The sequence below is a fragment of the Corapipo altera genome, unplaced genomic scaffold (assembly GCF_003945725.1).
Source record: "Corapipo altera isolate COAL_440 unplaced genomic scaffold, ASM394572v1 65, whole genome shotgun sequence".
Classification (NCBI taxonomy): Eukaryota; Metazoa; Chordata; class Aves; order Passeriformes; family Pipridae; genus Corapipo; species Corapipo altera.
The window spans coordinates 11,292,832-11,307,633 of record NW_020884891.1 but is presented as its reverse complement, the minus strand read 5'-3'; the positions used below and the strand labels follow the sequence as shown (position 1 = coordinate 11,307,633).

General features: G+C 42.0%; 1 protein-coding gene and 1 long non-coding RNA gene across 2 annotated transcripts in view; both read left to right on the top strand.

The window, feature by feature from the left end:
- Nucleotides 1-6,788, top strand: part of LOC113948070 — a 70,691-nt gene extending 63,903 nt beyond the window's left edge. Inside the window, exon 4 of the long non-coding RNA XR_003527972.1 lies at nt 6,108-6,788. This is a non-coding gene — a long non-coding RNA (uncharacterized LOC113948070). The remainder of the gene's footprint in view (nt 1-6,107) is intronic.
- A 1,050-nt stretch (nt 6,789-7,838) lies between these two features.
- On the top strand, nt 7,839-13,248 carry VMA21 (VMA21, vacuolar ATPase assembly factor). Its single transcript, XM_027645360.1, has 3 exons — nt 7,839-7,936; nt 9,688-9,797; nt 11,274-13,248. Exons 1-3 carry the CDS (start codon nt 7,881-7,883, stop codon nt 11,414-11,416), a joined length of 309 nt encoding a protein of 102 aa, XP_027501161.1. The 5' UTR covers nt 7,839-7,880; the 3' UTR covers nt 11,417-13,248.
- The last annotated feature ends 1,554 nt before the right edge of the window (nt 13,249-14,802 follow it).

Sequence of the window (14,802 nt, the reverse complement as noted above, 5' to 3'; positions counted from 1 at the left end):
CAAAGGTTTTAGGAAGTGGAGAAATCCAGTAGTGTCTAGGAGAATCTGAAATCTGTATTTCTGACATTTTTGGGGGGAGCGTGGAAACAATTTTAATTCTTTTTTCTCTATGTTGATGCATGGAAACAATGTTCCCTAAAACATGCTCTTTACTGGTCAGCCACACAAGGTGATTTTTATTTTATCCTAATTCTCAGTGTGTCGGTCTATACAGTGTGGATACAGCTGGCTCGTGGATCTCACTTGGTAATACTATTTGTTTGAATTCTGGTGACTGCTCAAATGCACCAATGACTACTGCAAAGGCTGCTTTGAATACAGCAGCTGTTCTTTCCACCTTATCTTTTATGTTTTGCACCTGCAGACAAATATACAAAGCCCGTAACTTTATCTCACATATGCAAAATGATCTTCAAGGGCATCAACAGAAAACAGGGGCAAACAATAATTAAATACATGCATTTATCCCAGTTGCTTTATTTTTACTTATTTATCAGCAACACAGTAGTTTCAGGTAAAAAGTCCTCAGAAGACTGATTCCCTTTCACTAAAGGGAAAAAACATCTGTCTCATGCACATAACCATGACATGAAAAATGCAAGTTTAAGTCTCTCCTTTGCCTTGATCTGGACAAGTTTCTATGACGTGGGAAGGCTTTTTAGTATCAGATATGGGAATGGGGGTCCTAGAATTATTTAGCTGAATTTTTGGGGGTTTGACTGCTCCACTAATAACTTCTTAAAGGTCTATAGTTTCTAGTGCCAGCTCCTTACAGCACCTGGACAAAGATTTACCCAATTCTGGTTATAAAAAGATGGCAAGAGGTCTGCCAGGACATGATTAGAGCCAGAAAACTTTGATTTCGAATTAATTAATTAATTTTAAAGGAGTTTGGGACTTTGAGACCTAATCAAAATGGGGTCTTTATTTCATAAATTGGATTATTTTCAGAACATATGTATTTCAGAACAGAGAATTTGCATTTATGTCCCTGAAGGGGCTTACGGAGTACTTTTACCCCTGTACTGTCCTTTCAAGGACTTAATGTTAGTAGTAGGTGAAGTAATCGTAATCTTACACATCTGCCAAGAGAAGTAATTTTTTTGTTCACCACGTCACTTTTATAACTATCAGGTTTTTTTCAGGTATCCTTTTTAAGTATGTGGGGTTTGGGGTTTTTTCATTTTGTTTCTGACACTGTGAGATGAAGGTAAAACACGGTCCAATTCCTTCTTGAAATGATGGTTCGAGATCCTGAGGGCCTGTGCTGCTTCAGCACTCACCTGCAGGAAAGGGAAGGCTGCAATTCTGCTGCTGAGGGTATCTTTTGAAGGAAAAGGTCTGTCATCCCAGAGCTAGTAGGTATAAAGTATTACAGTTCCCATTGCACAAAACAGCAGCCTTTTTACGAGCAGACATTCTCCAAGCCATAAAACCCGTGCATGTTTCCGTCCTCTGTTAAATGTGTCTCTAGATCTATCCAGGGAACAACTGCTTTTCCAGTTTATTTGTACGGGTGGAGTTGAGGAACACATTTAATGTTTGTTGCACAATCCCCTGCTATTCAGACTTATGGATTGCTCTTTCCCTACTGCTCCCAGTGCACTGCAGCCCTGGCCACATCCGTCCCAGCATGGAGCTGAGTGAGCCAACCCCAAAACATGCTCTGATGGTACAAGGTATTGCCTGGTTGCATTTCCTCTACTCACCATCTTTATTCCAGTGGTGCCTGTGAATTCAGCAGGGAACAGGGTTTTTTTTCTGTGTCACCTGTTGGGACTCAGTGCTGCCCAGCTGTCCCCACTTGGTACCTGCAGAGTGTTGGTTGCCAAAGGAAAACCCACTCCAGGAGCAAGCTGGCAAAGATGTAATGGGGATGATGGCAGGTAGAGTTCATGCCTGTGCCATAACCCTAACTGGTTTTCCAGTATAAGTGTAGGTAAATTCCTTGGAGAATCAGATAAGGAAGATAAAAGCCTAACACAGAATAAATGCAGGAGACCCCCCTACACTCCTAGATGAATGGTTTTAGTGCTTCTGTGTTTGGATATAAAGTAGAAATACTTCTAGTTTTCTATGGTTTTTATGGGCACTTAGATCAGCCAAATTGTTCTGTACTTGCTGAATATTTTTTTCTTGGAAAATTCCTAGTGTTAACTAAAAATTGATCTCCTCTTTGTGACTAAACCTTTCAGCAAAGGTGGACAGAGTTTGTGGTCTGCCTTAGCTAAACAATACTGTGTCATATTAATCCCATGTGAATTTTTTGCACACATGATCATGTTACAACCAAGGACTAAATTTTCATCAAATGAACAGGTAGAACTTCTCTAAATTTAATAGTTTTTGGTATTTTACTTTTTTATCCTGATATAGTGGCAAATAAATTATAGAATTATCCACCTCACCACCTCTGCATTTTCCTGCCCCAGAAAAGAAAGTTATACTAATGGAAAAGGGATGTTGAGGTTTGTTTGGTGCTAGAAAACAGTAACAGAAAAAATGAATGCTATGGAACTTCAAGTTGTAGACTTCAAAGAGAACACACCTGTTATGCTTTACTAGCTGGATCCTGTGTTCTAGACAATAAGTCTAGTCCCTAGACAATAAGTTAATTTCCTAGGAATTAATAACTCCTTATTATGATTGGTTAGCTACAAAAATCTGAAAAGTTTGACCTCTGCTGTAAGTATAGGCACTGTCATGTCTCAGCACTTGGGGGTAACAAGCTGAGCATCATTAATCCATCCTTTGGAAGATCTTCTTTGTAGATAAGGCTTTGATCCACAACATTCTCCTTGAGATAAGAGGGAGTGCCTGAGTCTCTGCACAGTCACAGCCAGCTGCTGGTTTGATGTTGCCTGTGCTTGGGAGTGGAAACAACCACTCAGGTGAACAGTGCAATGAAAACAGTCCATTAAGTGGTGGAGTTACATCATGTCTGGGGAGCTCAAAGAACAGAAACTGCAGCCGTGCAATGTAGGGAGTACACTTGAGTAAAGACCTTACTGGGGCTCCTGTCATGCCTTACCAATACTAAGATTTATTGTATTTCAAGGGCTTTGTTGTGATCTCTTTAGGTTAAGAGTTTCCTTTCATGTGTCAGATGTTCCTGTTAATGTCAAAGTTAGTTGTCATGGTAATTTTTAAATGGTTTAATGGGCTTTTAAAGTCTTCTAGAGTTTAAATCATACTGTACTGTATTGGGTTTGCACGGCAAGGTTTTTGTGGAGAAGGCTACAGGGTGAGAAGATACCAGAAGCTTCCTCTACATCCAACAAAGCCAATGCCAGCCAGCTCCGAGATAACCTGCTACCGGTCAAGGCTGAGCCCATCAGAAACATCATCCCATAACTCTCCATCTTCACAAAACCCTTTTGTATTTTCCAAAGGTAACTATAGCTGAAATAGCAGTGGGAAGGGGATATGTTTTCTCTGCTTTGTGCTAACATACACTAGTTTTTGGAAAAGTACTCCCCAAAACCTGCAAAAGAATTCTACAACGTCCACTCTGTGGTCAGCACTGTTTGTCTGGGCAGAGGTATAGAATGTGTCATTCTGGATTAATTGCATGTAACATGTAAAACTTTTACTACATTCACCTCTACAAAAAAAGAGGATTTCTCTTTCTTTCAGTATCTAGAGTCTCACCTGAAATTGGTAAATATTAGTTGACTTCTATCAGCTGTGGGAATGAAGCCTTTCCCACTCTGTTAATGTAGGTGCCTCAGGTATTTCACAATGCCTGTGGAAGGCAGCCACTTCATCAGTAGCCCAATGTTTTCATTGCAGAATGACAGCAATAATAGCAGGAGGTGAAAATTACACTGTGAGACTTCTAAGCTCTATTAGCTAATAGGGGTGTCTAAACTCTTTGCTCTAACTTATTCTGGAACGTGCAGTAACAGGTAATATAGCCCTATAATGCTTAGATAAATGGCTTCTTTGCTAACCCAGGCACTGACATTACTGTGGTTGTATTTCCACAGCACCTGGGTAGGCAACTATGCAGCACGCTCTATGTTTGTTGGGCTTTCAGCCTGGATTATCACAAAGAGTTTTAAACAGAGTCAGCCAATCCGTTCATTTTACCTTTCGTTAAACTTACCTCTTTTTTTCTGGGATGTAGAGGTTGACAGAACAGATAAATAGAGTATTTACAGTAATCCTGGAGTCAAGAACATGAAAAAACTGAAAGAAGAAGGGGTTGGTAGGAAAAGCTAACATCTCTAATTAGATCAACAGAAAAAACCCACAGTGTTCTAGCACAGAAGTCCTCATTATTTGGCAACAGAGACTTACAGTCCCTACAATTGTCTAAGCTCTATCAGATGGTGTAATAAAAGGCTTTATTGCTCCCTACGAATGCCAGGTCTCTTATATAGGAATTGTCCCACTACACTGCATATCCAGTCATAAACATTATATATCCTTCCCCCTAGCACAGCAAACCATGACTTGAAATAAAATCCTGTCTGACATCTTCCTGCTCTTCTACACTATCTCCTCTGGGGCTAAGCTCTAACCACATACACTTACTAATTGTAAGCAAGTGGATAACAGTTTCAAAGCTAAGGCTGCACGATACTACTTGCTTGCTGCTGGGAAGTGTAATTTCAAAAGCCAGACCCTTGGATCACCTGGCACTTCTGCTAGACCAATCCATGCAACTGAGCTTGTTATTGGTTCCAGTAACTACAGTCCATTCCCTGCTTCTGCTCCTTTTCTGGTCATCTTTCTTTCTGATATATTACCATGGAAACAAATCTTGAAAAAAGAAATATTCACAAGCAGGTGGGTTTGTTTTTAGATACCATCTCTTCAGTTTTCACCTTTACAGCACTGCTCCTGTTGGGGGGATTCTCTTTCTCCAGCTACCACTAGATGGTATTGCTTCAGCAGGCACCTTCCCACCTGCTCTGCACCCTTGCTGAGACACAGACCACCAAAAAAGCAGGGGCTGGCTTTATTTTTTATATTCTTCAAGCGTCTCCTGGTAAATGTTGTTGAGGACAATGTCTTAGAAAAGCAGATATTTAGTCTTGGAATTGACAGCTTCTTGTGCTTGCAGCACAGTTTCTGCTTAAGGGCAAGTTTTATATTTGCTCTATAATCCAGAAGGTAAGATAGGTCTGTAGTCTGCCTGAAATTTCAGAATTCAGGTATCAAACCTGAAGCAAACAGACAAAACTTTGTATACTCCGAGTCTTTTAAATAACTAACATGAAAATGTGAATGAAAAGCTTATTTTTCTCTCAGAGTTGCAAAATTTTTCTAATAGTTTTGTATTTCCTTTCTGTGCTCACAAAAGAAAAGCAGTTACATACAGGAAGTCATTCAGCAAAATCATTATAAGTCTAGTAGATGAAAGCATTAGTGTGATAAGATATGAAGTAATTTTATATTAAAAGTTAATGACTTGGACTGTTCAGCCTTAGGAGATTCACTACTTTCTAATCCTTTATGCGCATCTTTATGGTAAGTTTATACAATGTGAAACTTATTCCACTTTTATGTTTCCATGTTTTGTCCTTTTCTTATTAAAATGACTTATGTCGTTATTTTTCCTACTGGAGAAACAAACAGGAAAGTCAAACCAGAAATGGAAAGAACATCATCTAGCGATTAAATGTTCTCCACATCCACATTCATACTTTTATAATCATACGATTTATATCTTAACTATAACTTAACTTCACTGATTTTTTTGATGAATTATTTTTATTCATTGAGAAATAAACTCAATTCACTGAGCAGGAAGGAGTTGCCAGCCGAGCTACGTTCATTGCTGGGAAAAAAATGCTTCTAACAAAATTCACCTTCTTTCTCACATGTACTGGACAAAACATAATAAAAGGCCTCAGTATGCAGAATCAGAGGATAGAAAATGAGTGCTGAAGACAGTGTTGCTCCTTGCCTTCCACCTTTACACGCTACAGCTGCCAGTGCAATTTAGTGTCCCTTGCCTCTAACCCAGGCAGAAGAAACTCACTCTGAGTAAGGTCTGAGAGACAAGCACACAGCAGGAACCATCAAGAACAAAGTGCTTGTTTCCTGATCTTACTGATTGCAAGGAAAACAACCCTCTCGTATTTCTTCTCTTGCAGGGCAGCAGGATGCCATGCTGGCCCAGGAGGGAAAGAAGAGGCCACTGTGCTGTGCCATGTGCTGTGTGGCACTGCAGCAAGAAGCAGGGCAGAGGCCACCATGCCGGGCTGCAGGAATGCTGGATATCTGCACACTGCAGGAAAACATGAGGAAGGAGTCATGTGTGGAGTTAGTGACTCACACAATTAAGATTTGGCATGGCTGAGTGGGAAGATAGCAACATGGTTTTCCCATAAAAGGGGCAAATATGTTATTGCTGTGGTATATGAGATTTAATTAAATGGTAAGGTCAGTTCAACTGCTTCCAAAACTTTTGTTTGGAAGCTTGCAAGGCTTTGTTTCCTGCTAAAGCTGTTCATTGAGTATTACCAATTAGTTCCCCTGAAAATGAGATTGATTTCATAGCACGGACTGTAACACTCTGGGCTTCTGTTGAAAAGCTGTGTTCAAGTCCATTCCTTGGTGAGTATTTAAGTAGAGTAGCTTCAACAGGAACACGAATTAATAGCTTAAACAGAGTATCACCTTGGAAATGCTTACTGCCCACCAGGCTAGAGGAAAGTGAAATCTTGCCTGAGTCCTTAGTCTCTCATTTGCAGCACCTGTTAGTTATTACCTGTTTCTCTCAGATTTTGACCAGAAGATTTTTCTTTGTCTGGAGAAGGAATTTCAATTTAGTGCCAGGAGAGCAGGAAACCTTTAAATGAACAAACCCCCCTCCTAACAGGACAACATAGAGACGATTTGGAGTTTCCTTTTAGCAAATGCCTTAGCCCTGTGTTATTTCATTTATGGTGTTTTGCACTGGTGAGTTCATCAAAATGTGTCAGTTCCATGGGTTTTATTGGCTCCAAGACCCCTGCCATTTCCTGGCAAGCCTTGACCTTTACCCAAGACATCTGATGGCAATTTTGCCATGCACAGACACTCTCCCTCTCCCTCAAGGAAAGCACTGATACAGTGGCACTGATTGTGCTGCTGTTTCCAGCTGGCAGAGAACCTGCACAGGGTGGTTTTCTCTGTAGAGTCAACTCTGCCCAAGCCCAGCAGAAGCTGCTGCCATGGTCTAGACTCCAGGCTGCCCTCCATTGCTCCATCCCCTCTTCCCTCAGTCCCTCCATCTCTCCATCCCTCTGTCCCTGCATGCCTCCATCCTTCCATCCCTCCATCCCTTTGTCCCTCAGTCACTCGATCCCTTTGTCCCTCCATCCATCAATCCCTTCATGCCTCCATCCCTTTGTCCCTCCTTCCTTCTGTCTCTTCACCCCTATATAACTGTATCCCTGCCTCCCTCCATCCTTGCATCCCTTTGTCCCTCCATCTCTCCCTCCCTCCATCCCTGCATCTTTCCATCTCTCCATCCCTCAATTCCTTTGTCCCTTCACCCCTCCCTCCTTCCATCTTTCCATCTCTCCATCCCTCCATCCCTTCATCTCTCCATCCCTTTGTCCCTGCGTCCCTCCCTCCTTCCATCTTTCCATCTCTCCATCTGTCCATCCCTTCATTCCTCCATCCCTTCGTCCCTCCATCTTTCCATCCCTCCACCCCTGCATCCCTCCATCCCTTCATTCTGGCATCCCTCGATCCTTTTATCCCTCCATCCCTCCACTCCTCCCTCCATCTCTCCCCTTCCCGGCGGGGCCTCCCCGCTGCAGTTCCCACCTCCCACCGCTAGGCCGCGCCATCCCGGCGGTTGCTATGGCGACAGCGGCGCTGCCCCTCCGCGCAGGCGCAGTGGCTGCCGCAGGTGCCGAGGCCGCGGCGGGGCCGCCATGGAGCGGTTCGGGCCCGGGCCCGTGAGCGCCGTGCCCGTGGCCGAGTTCAGGCCGTGAGTGCCGGGGCCCGGGTAGGGGGAGGGCTCGGCGGCGGGACAGCCGGGCGGCGGGATGCGGGGAGGGTTGCGCACTAGGCCGCGGCGGGCGGGGAGCGCGCCCGGCACCGCCGGGAGGCCTCCTGGGGGAACCGGGGGAGAGCGTCCGCGGGGCGGGAGCGGCTGGTGGAGGGGCCGCAGCGGGAGGAGGAGGAGGAGGAGACCCCGGGTTTGCCTGGGCCCCACCGAAACCCAGCATGGAGGCTGCCGGGCCGCAGCGTACCGCTCCGAGCCGGGCTGAGCTCCGAGCCGGGCTGAGCTCCGAGCCGGACTGAGCTCCGAGCTAGGCTGAGTTTACACACGAATGTTTGTTTTTTGCTGCGTAGGGAAAGCGGTGAGAGTATGTCAGTGTAAGAAAAGTATTTGTCAGCAGTGGAGTTTTTAACTTTGGTAATAAGCTGGAGGTCATCTTACTCTTCAGTGGGTAAGTGCTGATAGAAGAGTTTCTGATTTCCGTAGGAAGATTTTGAGTGGAGTTGTGCTCGCCACTCCCGAGACCCCGAGGCAAACGCTATTAAAGGAGAAGATTCCGAATGCCCTTCGTTTTTTATGCTGCCTAAATGACCAGCACATGGCCAGCAGGAAGTGCTGTTGGCTGCAGTGTAGGAGCTGTGCGTGGCTGCACGTGACTGTCAGAGGATGAGAATTTTTTTCCCCGCTTCCACTTTTTTTCCAAAGAAATGTCAAGATTAAAACCGATTTCAAGCAGTATGCTATGGCACAGATGTGTCTCGATAAAACTTTTCGAAACTACTTACGCAAAAAGTGCTTTGAAGGTGCCTGGGAGTTTTAAGAATTATGTATCCCTGACTTGAGTTGGCTTTTGTGCATATTTGTGTTTCAAAGCCCTTAAGGACACATGCCCTTGAATCAGGTAGTCTTTGAAAGTCACAAGGATATTGCCTGGCTGATGTGTTTGCTTGAGCATAAAATGATGTGGTCAGCCAGGCAGAGTGAGTGAGAACTGGTGGAAGCACACACAAAACAAGCTCTGTGTGGTGTTTTGTAAACACAAAACCTGTTCTAGCAGATCAAGTCCGGGGAGACCTTACCAAGAACATAATCCTTCGTAGTGATTCTCTGGGTTTAAGTCTGTGAAGGCAAAAGAAGTTTTGGTGTATTGGCTCCATGTTCTGAGTGTTGCTACAGTTATTCCAGCTTTCTTAATGGAAGCTGATAACTTATTTTTAAGTAGAGGAACAATACACCCCAAAAAAGGAACTTTCAGTAGTTAACTGTTAAAATCATTCTGTGTACTTCCCTCTGTATCCCAGCCTGTAGAATTTATCATTTTTCTGGGCTTGTAGTTACTGAAAAAAAAAAATGAACTTGGCAAGTTTTAATGCAGAAAACTGTCATGTGACAAATGCACGTGTCTGATATTAGATATTTAATAATTATATGATAGTATACTGATAAATGTATTAACATAACTCCCCTAAGTTGTTAATGCTTGCAAAGCAGTAACAGGGAAAAAAAATCTAAAGATTGTTTTTAATCTTGTTTTTGAGCTCTGACTGGCAGAATTATTTTGAATACTCTCATTTTTATTGCAGCAAACATGCATATTCCAAGTATTTTGCTTCTAAACAACACATTTACTCAGTTCTTGAAAAGTAATTTGCTTTGGTTTGGGACAAGTTCTTGTCCTGTTTCAGGTGTGTATATTGTGACTTTCTTCTGTGTGTAACTTCTCTTATTTATTTCAGAAATGAGGGTTCATTAACATCAACTTTAAGAACGCTTCTGTTCTTCACAGCTCTAATGATTACATTACCAGTTGGGCTATATTTTTCATCAAAGGCTTATGTATTTGAAGGTAATTCTGCTTCTGCCAATTAGTATTATTATTACAAAAAAAGAGAAAAAAGCACAATCCTGTAATAGCATCTTTATTCTTCCTGTTTTGTTTCCTTCTGCAGACCAAAGGTTCCGTAATGTCTAATTAGAACAGAAAATTATATAAATGGTCAATGCATCTTTCCCTGCATTGTGATCTGCAATCCAGTGTTTGCTGTTTGTTATGCAGTGGCTTATATAGCACAGAGGTGCATTGTTCCCCTTACCTAAAGGGTATCTAACACCACCCTACAGCAGACTTTTGTCAGAATCATCAGGGATATGTTTCCTGCAGGTGTTGCAAACTAATCATGTGTTCAGGGCAGAATAATGTTGTTGGTGGGGTTTCTCTTTTACTTTTTAAAACATCTGTATTTATAAGTGTAAACAAGTTAACTCATATATGCAATTTCATATATTGTATGTGGTTGCTTGTAGAACTTTAATTTAAAAAAAAGAAGGAAGAAAAAAGAAGGAAGAGGGATTTTGTTTGTTTGAACAGCTAGCCATGTTGTAGTCTCGATTCTGCAAGGCTTTAATACTTTTCTCCTGCAGTACTAGGAAGTTATCTCCTTCAGAAGTGGGGAGGAGGGAGGGAGAAGGCAGCTGCTTTTAGGAGCAGTTTGTGAGTATGAAACTGAGTTGTTCCAAGGCTGTTCTCTTTGGTGTGTACTGCTGTATGTAGTACAGAGAAGGCTCAAAGCTTGTTAAGTAACTTTCAAGATCCCTTTTAGCTTTTTTTTTTTTTTATCTGAAGTGTAGCAAGCTGAGCCTTAACTTCACTGTTAATGACAAGATCTGTCAGCACTGAAAGGATTGAGCTTGTCTTTGAAGGGTGGTATTTTTGGAGTGGTGTAATGTGTGGTTTTTGGTTTGCTCTTTGGGGAATTTTGTTGGGTTTTTCTTAAATTAATTAAAGGAAACAGTATTTCAGTGTTTGCTCTTCCGATATTTGAAGGCTTATTTCATATGAGATGTGTTCATGTAATTTAACTGGTGGGGAGTTGCTGTTTTATGGTCTAAATATAGAAGGTAACAGTCCTGTAAATGTAATTGTTCCACTGTTTTCTCCTGTTACAGTGGCAAATAAATTACAGAATTCTCCCCCTTCTTCCCTCCCTCCACCCCCTCATTTTCCTGCCCCATAAAGAGCATTAGGAAAAAAGGATGTTGAGGTTTATTTGGTGCTGGAAGATAGTAGCAGAAAATGTTGTAGATAAGCTGTTGACATTAAATCCAGGGTATTTTATCTTAAACATTGAACACTGCAGTGTTGCTTTGTTCCAGAAGTAGTTTCAGGGCCTTTGACTGTCACGGTGAATTCTTTCCTACGAACCATTTTGAGCTCAGTCTTTTGATACAGGAGCACTTGTAACTTTGGTCTTTAGGAAGAATTGTGACTTGCCATGTCAGAGTTCCTAATAACTGATATCCTTTGCTCTCTTTGTTTTCCCAGGTTCCTTAGGAATGTCCGACAGAGACAGCTATTTCTATGCTGCCATCGTGGCTGTAGTTACTGTTCACGTGGTACTTGCTCTCTTTGTTTATGTAGCGTGGAACGAGGGCTCGCGGCAGTGGCGGGAAGGCAAACAGGACTAGAACGAAGATCACGTCGTCTGGCGTCTACAGACTGTAAATCAAGGGGTTTTTTTGTGAGCTGAAGGAAAAGCATTCTTCAAAATGTGTAATACACGTGTACAAAAGGAGGCTGGTGCCTCAGCTGTGGTTGAAATAAGACTTGTGCTCATCTTGCCTGTGTACTCGTGTTTTCTGTGATGTTGATGGAAGTTGTTCTTTAGCCAGCCTCTGTTATGTCAGGCTGAGGAGGTCTTCACCTGCAATTAGAATGGAATAATTATATATTTTTGAAAACTCCTGTAGCTATTTTTGCCTCTGGCTTGCTCCGAAAATAACATTGGCATGAAGCAAGCATTACATTTTCAAGGAATTAAATTGCTAGTTAAAAAAGCTGCATTACTTACTGTCCAACTGTAGTGGAAAAGATTGAATTTCACTTTGCTGTGGATAGTTTCCTGATTTGTGGGGAGTGTTGTTTAACCCCAGCCAGCAACTGAGCACCACGCAGCTGCTCACTCACTCTGCCCTCCCAGTGGGATGAGTGGAGGAATCAGGAAAGCAAAGTAAGAAAACTCATGGATTGAGATAAAGACAGTTTAATAGGTAAAGCAAAAGCTGCACACTCAAGTGTGTTTGTTTTCAGCACAAATCCAAACCATAGCCCCATGGTAGCTATTATGAAGAAAATTACCTCCATCCCAGCCAAAACCAGCTCAGTGGGACAGGTGTAATTAATACATTTCTAAGTTTAGAAGTAATTTGAAGAAACAGAATTGTTTAGGAACTCAGGTGATGTCTTTCTAATGTGAAATACAATTTTTTGTTTGTTTTCAAATATATTTTTTATTGCAGTGTAAAATTCAGTCTTCAATTTCCCTTTATCTTGATGATGCAAAGGAAAGGGCATAGCATATTTTTTGTATGTCTTTACACAGATATGTATCTCCTTGATATTTGCTGAAGGATGCAGTTGGATTTCCTGTGGTAAAGCAGTGTCAGTAACAGCTATAAGCTGCTGGAATGGATGGCAGGGGAAGGACCAAGAAAAACAAACTGTATCCATCTGTAAATGGTGTCCTTTATGAAGCAGAGAACACAAGAGTGACCACATAGAAAATTGCCTTCTCTTCATGAATACTTACTTGTACACTGTGAAATGCTACAATATGTTGATTGTTTTCTTTCTTCCTTGGTTTTGTGTATAACTTTCTCTAATCAAACCATAGTGAGATTTTTTGTGTTGTAGGATAACCCGAATTTCATTCCACTTCTGTGCTGTTAGCAAGCTTTTTAGTCTCTGGATAAAAAATTTTCCTAAGGTTCCAGCAAGGCATAAAACTTTCCTAACACTGATAATGGCTGTTAAGCTGTTGTGCTTGAGGTTCTTCTGTTAATTTGAGTTTTCCAGATTAATGTATTAGTTTACCCTTTTTTGGAAGTCTTTTGCATAATATGGGGCTTGGCATGGTTTTGGTGCTGCATATGTCCATGATAAAACCTAGGCATAAATGAGACAAAAATTGGTTATCTCCAGTGGTTTGAGGAATGTGTTGCCAAGTCTCAGTCCTCTCTTATCCACCCCAGTGCCAGGTGTGCACAGGCATAGACACCATGGCACACTAATGCAAATCAATTTTTACACTTTGTTTCTGACATGTTAACTTTTCTTATCCAGACCCCTGTTGGCAGGTTGCTGCCAGCAAACTGAAGAATCATCTGAGTACTTGAAACACAAAGTTAGTTTGTATGTGGGCATGTTGGCTTCCCATTCTCCAGTGTATGAACTGTGCATTGTAGGACAAATACTTCCTTTTAATAAAGAACTACCCTGCAATACAAGATCTGGTAAACAAGCACGTGTGCTGAACAGTTTTTGAATAACCTGTTTAATATATATGTAGAACAGCATAAAAGAAATATGTAGCACTGCTCACAGTGGAGAATAAATGAACAGTTCATGGCTAGGCTTCGTGAACGAAGATTTGGAAATGAACAGTTAAACCTATGGTAAAAGGATGTTGAGGTTTACTTGGTGTGGAAGACAGTAACAGAAAACCTGAATGTTCTAGAACTCTAAGGTGTTGATTTCAGTGGGAGCACACCTGTTCTTTACTAGCTGGGTTCTGTGCTCTATATCTATGTTCCATGTAGCAGAATCCCTAGACAATAAGTTAATCTCCCCGTTATTTCTAGGAAATTTTCTCCTTACTATAACTGTACTACAAAAATCTGAAAAGTTTGACCTCTGCTATAAGTATAGGCACTGTCATGTCTCAGCACTTGGGGGTAACAAGCTGAGCATCATTAATCCATCCTTTGGAAGATCTTCTTTGTAGATAAGGCTTTGATCCACAACATTCTCCTTGAGATAAGAGGGAGTGCCTGAGTCTCTGCACAGTCACAGCCAGCTGCTGGTTTGATGTTGCCTGTGCTTGGGAGTGGAAACAACCACTCAGGTGAACAGTGCAATGAAAACAGTCCATTAAGTGGTGGAGTTACATCATGTCTGGGGAGCTCAAAGAACAGAAACTGCAGCCATGCAATGTAGGAAGTAACACTGAGTAGAGATCCTACTGGAGCTCCTGTCATGCCTTACCAATACTAAGATTTTTTCAAGGGTTTTGCTGTGATCTCTTTCGGTTGAGAGTTTCCGTTCATGTATCAGATGTTCCTGTTAATGTCAAAGCTAGTTGTCATGGCAATTTTTAAATTGTTTAATGGTCATTGTATTATTGTTTAAATAATACTGTACTGCATTGGGTTTGCATGGCAGGGTTTTGGTAGTGGCAGGGGCTATACAGGTGTGGCTTCTGTGAGAAGATGCTGGAAGGTTTCTACTGGGTTCAATAGAGCCAAGGCTGGCTGGCTCCAAGGTGCACCCACCACTGGCCAAGGCCGAGCCCTTCAGCAACAGTGGTAGCACCTCTGGAAAGCAGAAAAAATCCTGTGCAATTGGAGCCAGAGAGAAGAATGAAAATATCTGGAAGCAACAGCTCTGCAGACAACTCAGGTCAGTGAAAGTGAGCAGCTTTGGCTTGAGCTTAGGGATGCCTGACTTAAATCACTATTACCTGCCAGCACTGAGTAGGAAGTTTCTAGTTTCTAATGGTTGATTAAGGTACATGAACTTGAAGCAGTCTTGATAGTACATTTGAAACAAAATAAAACACTGCCTACCTATTTTTTTCCATTGTAAGAGAGGGCCTAGTAATAACTCTCACTTAACATTTAAAGAAACCAAACACTAAACCCCAGGAAAACAGCCTAACACAAACCCAACAAACTGACCCCCCAAAAGATGTTATTTTCTCTCTCAGGCTGATGGCAGGTTTAGGTTGTGATTTTGCCACGCTGCAAGGGCAGCAGGGCAAACTAGAGGGCAGGCTTGGCTACCTGATTGCTGTGAT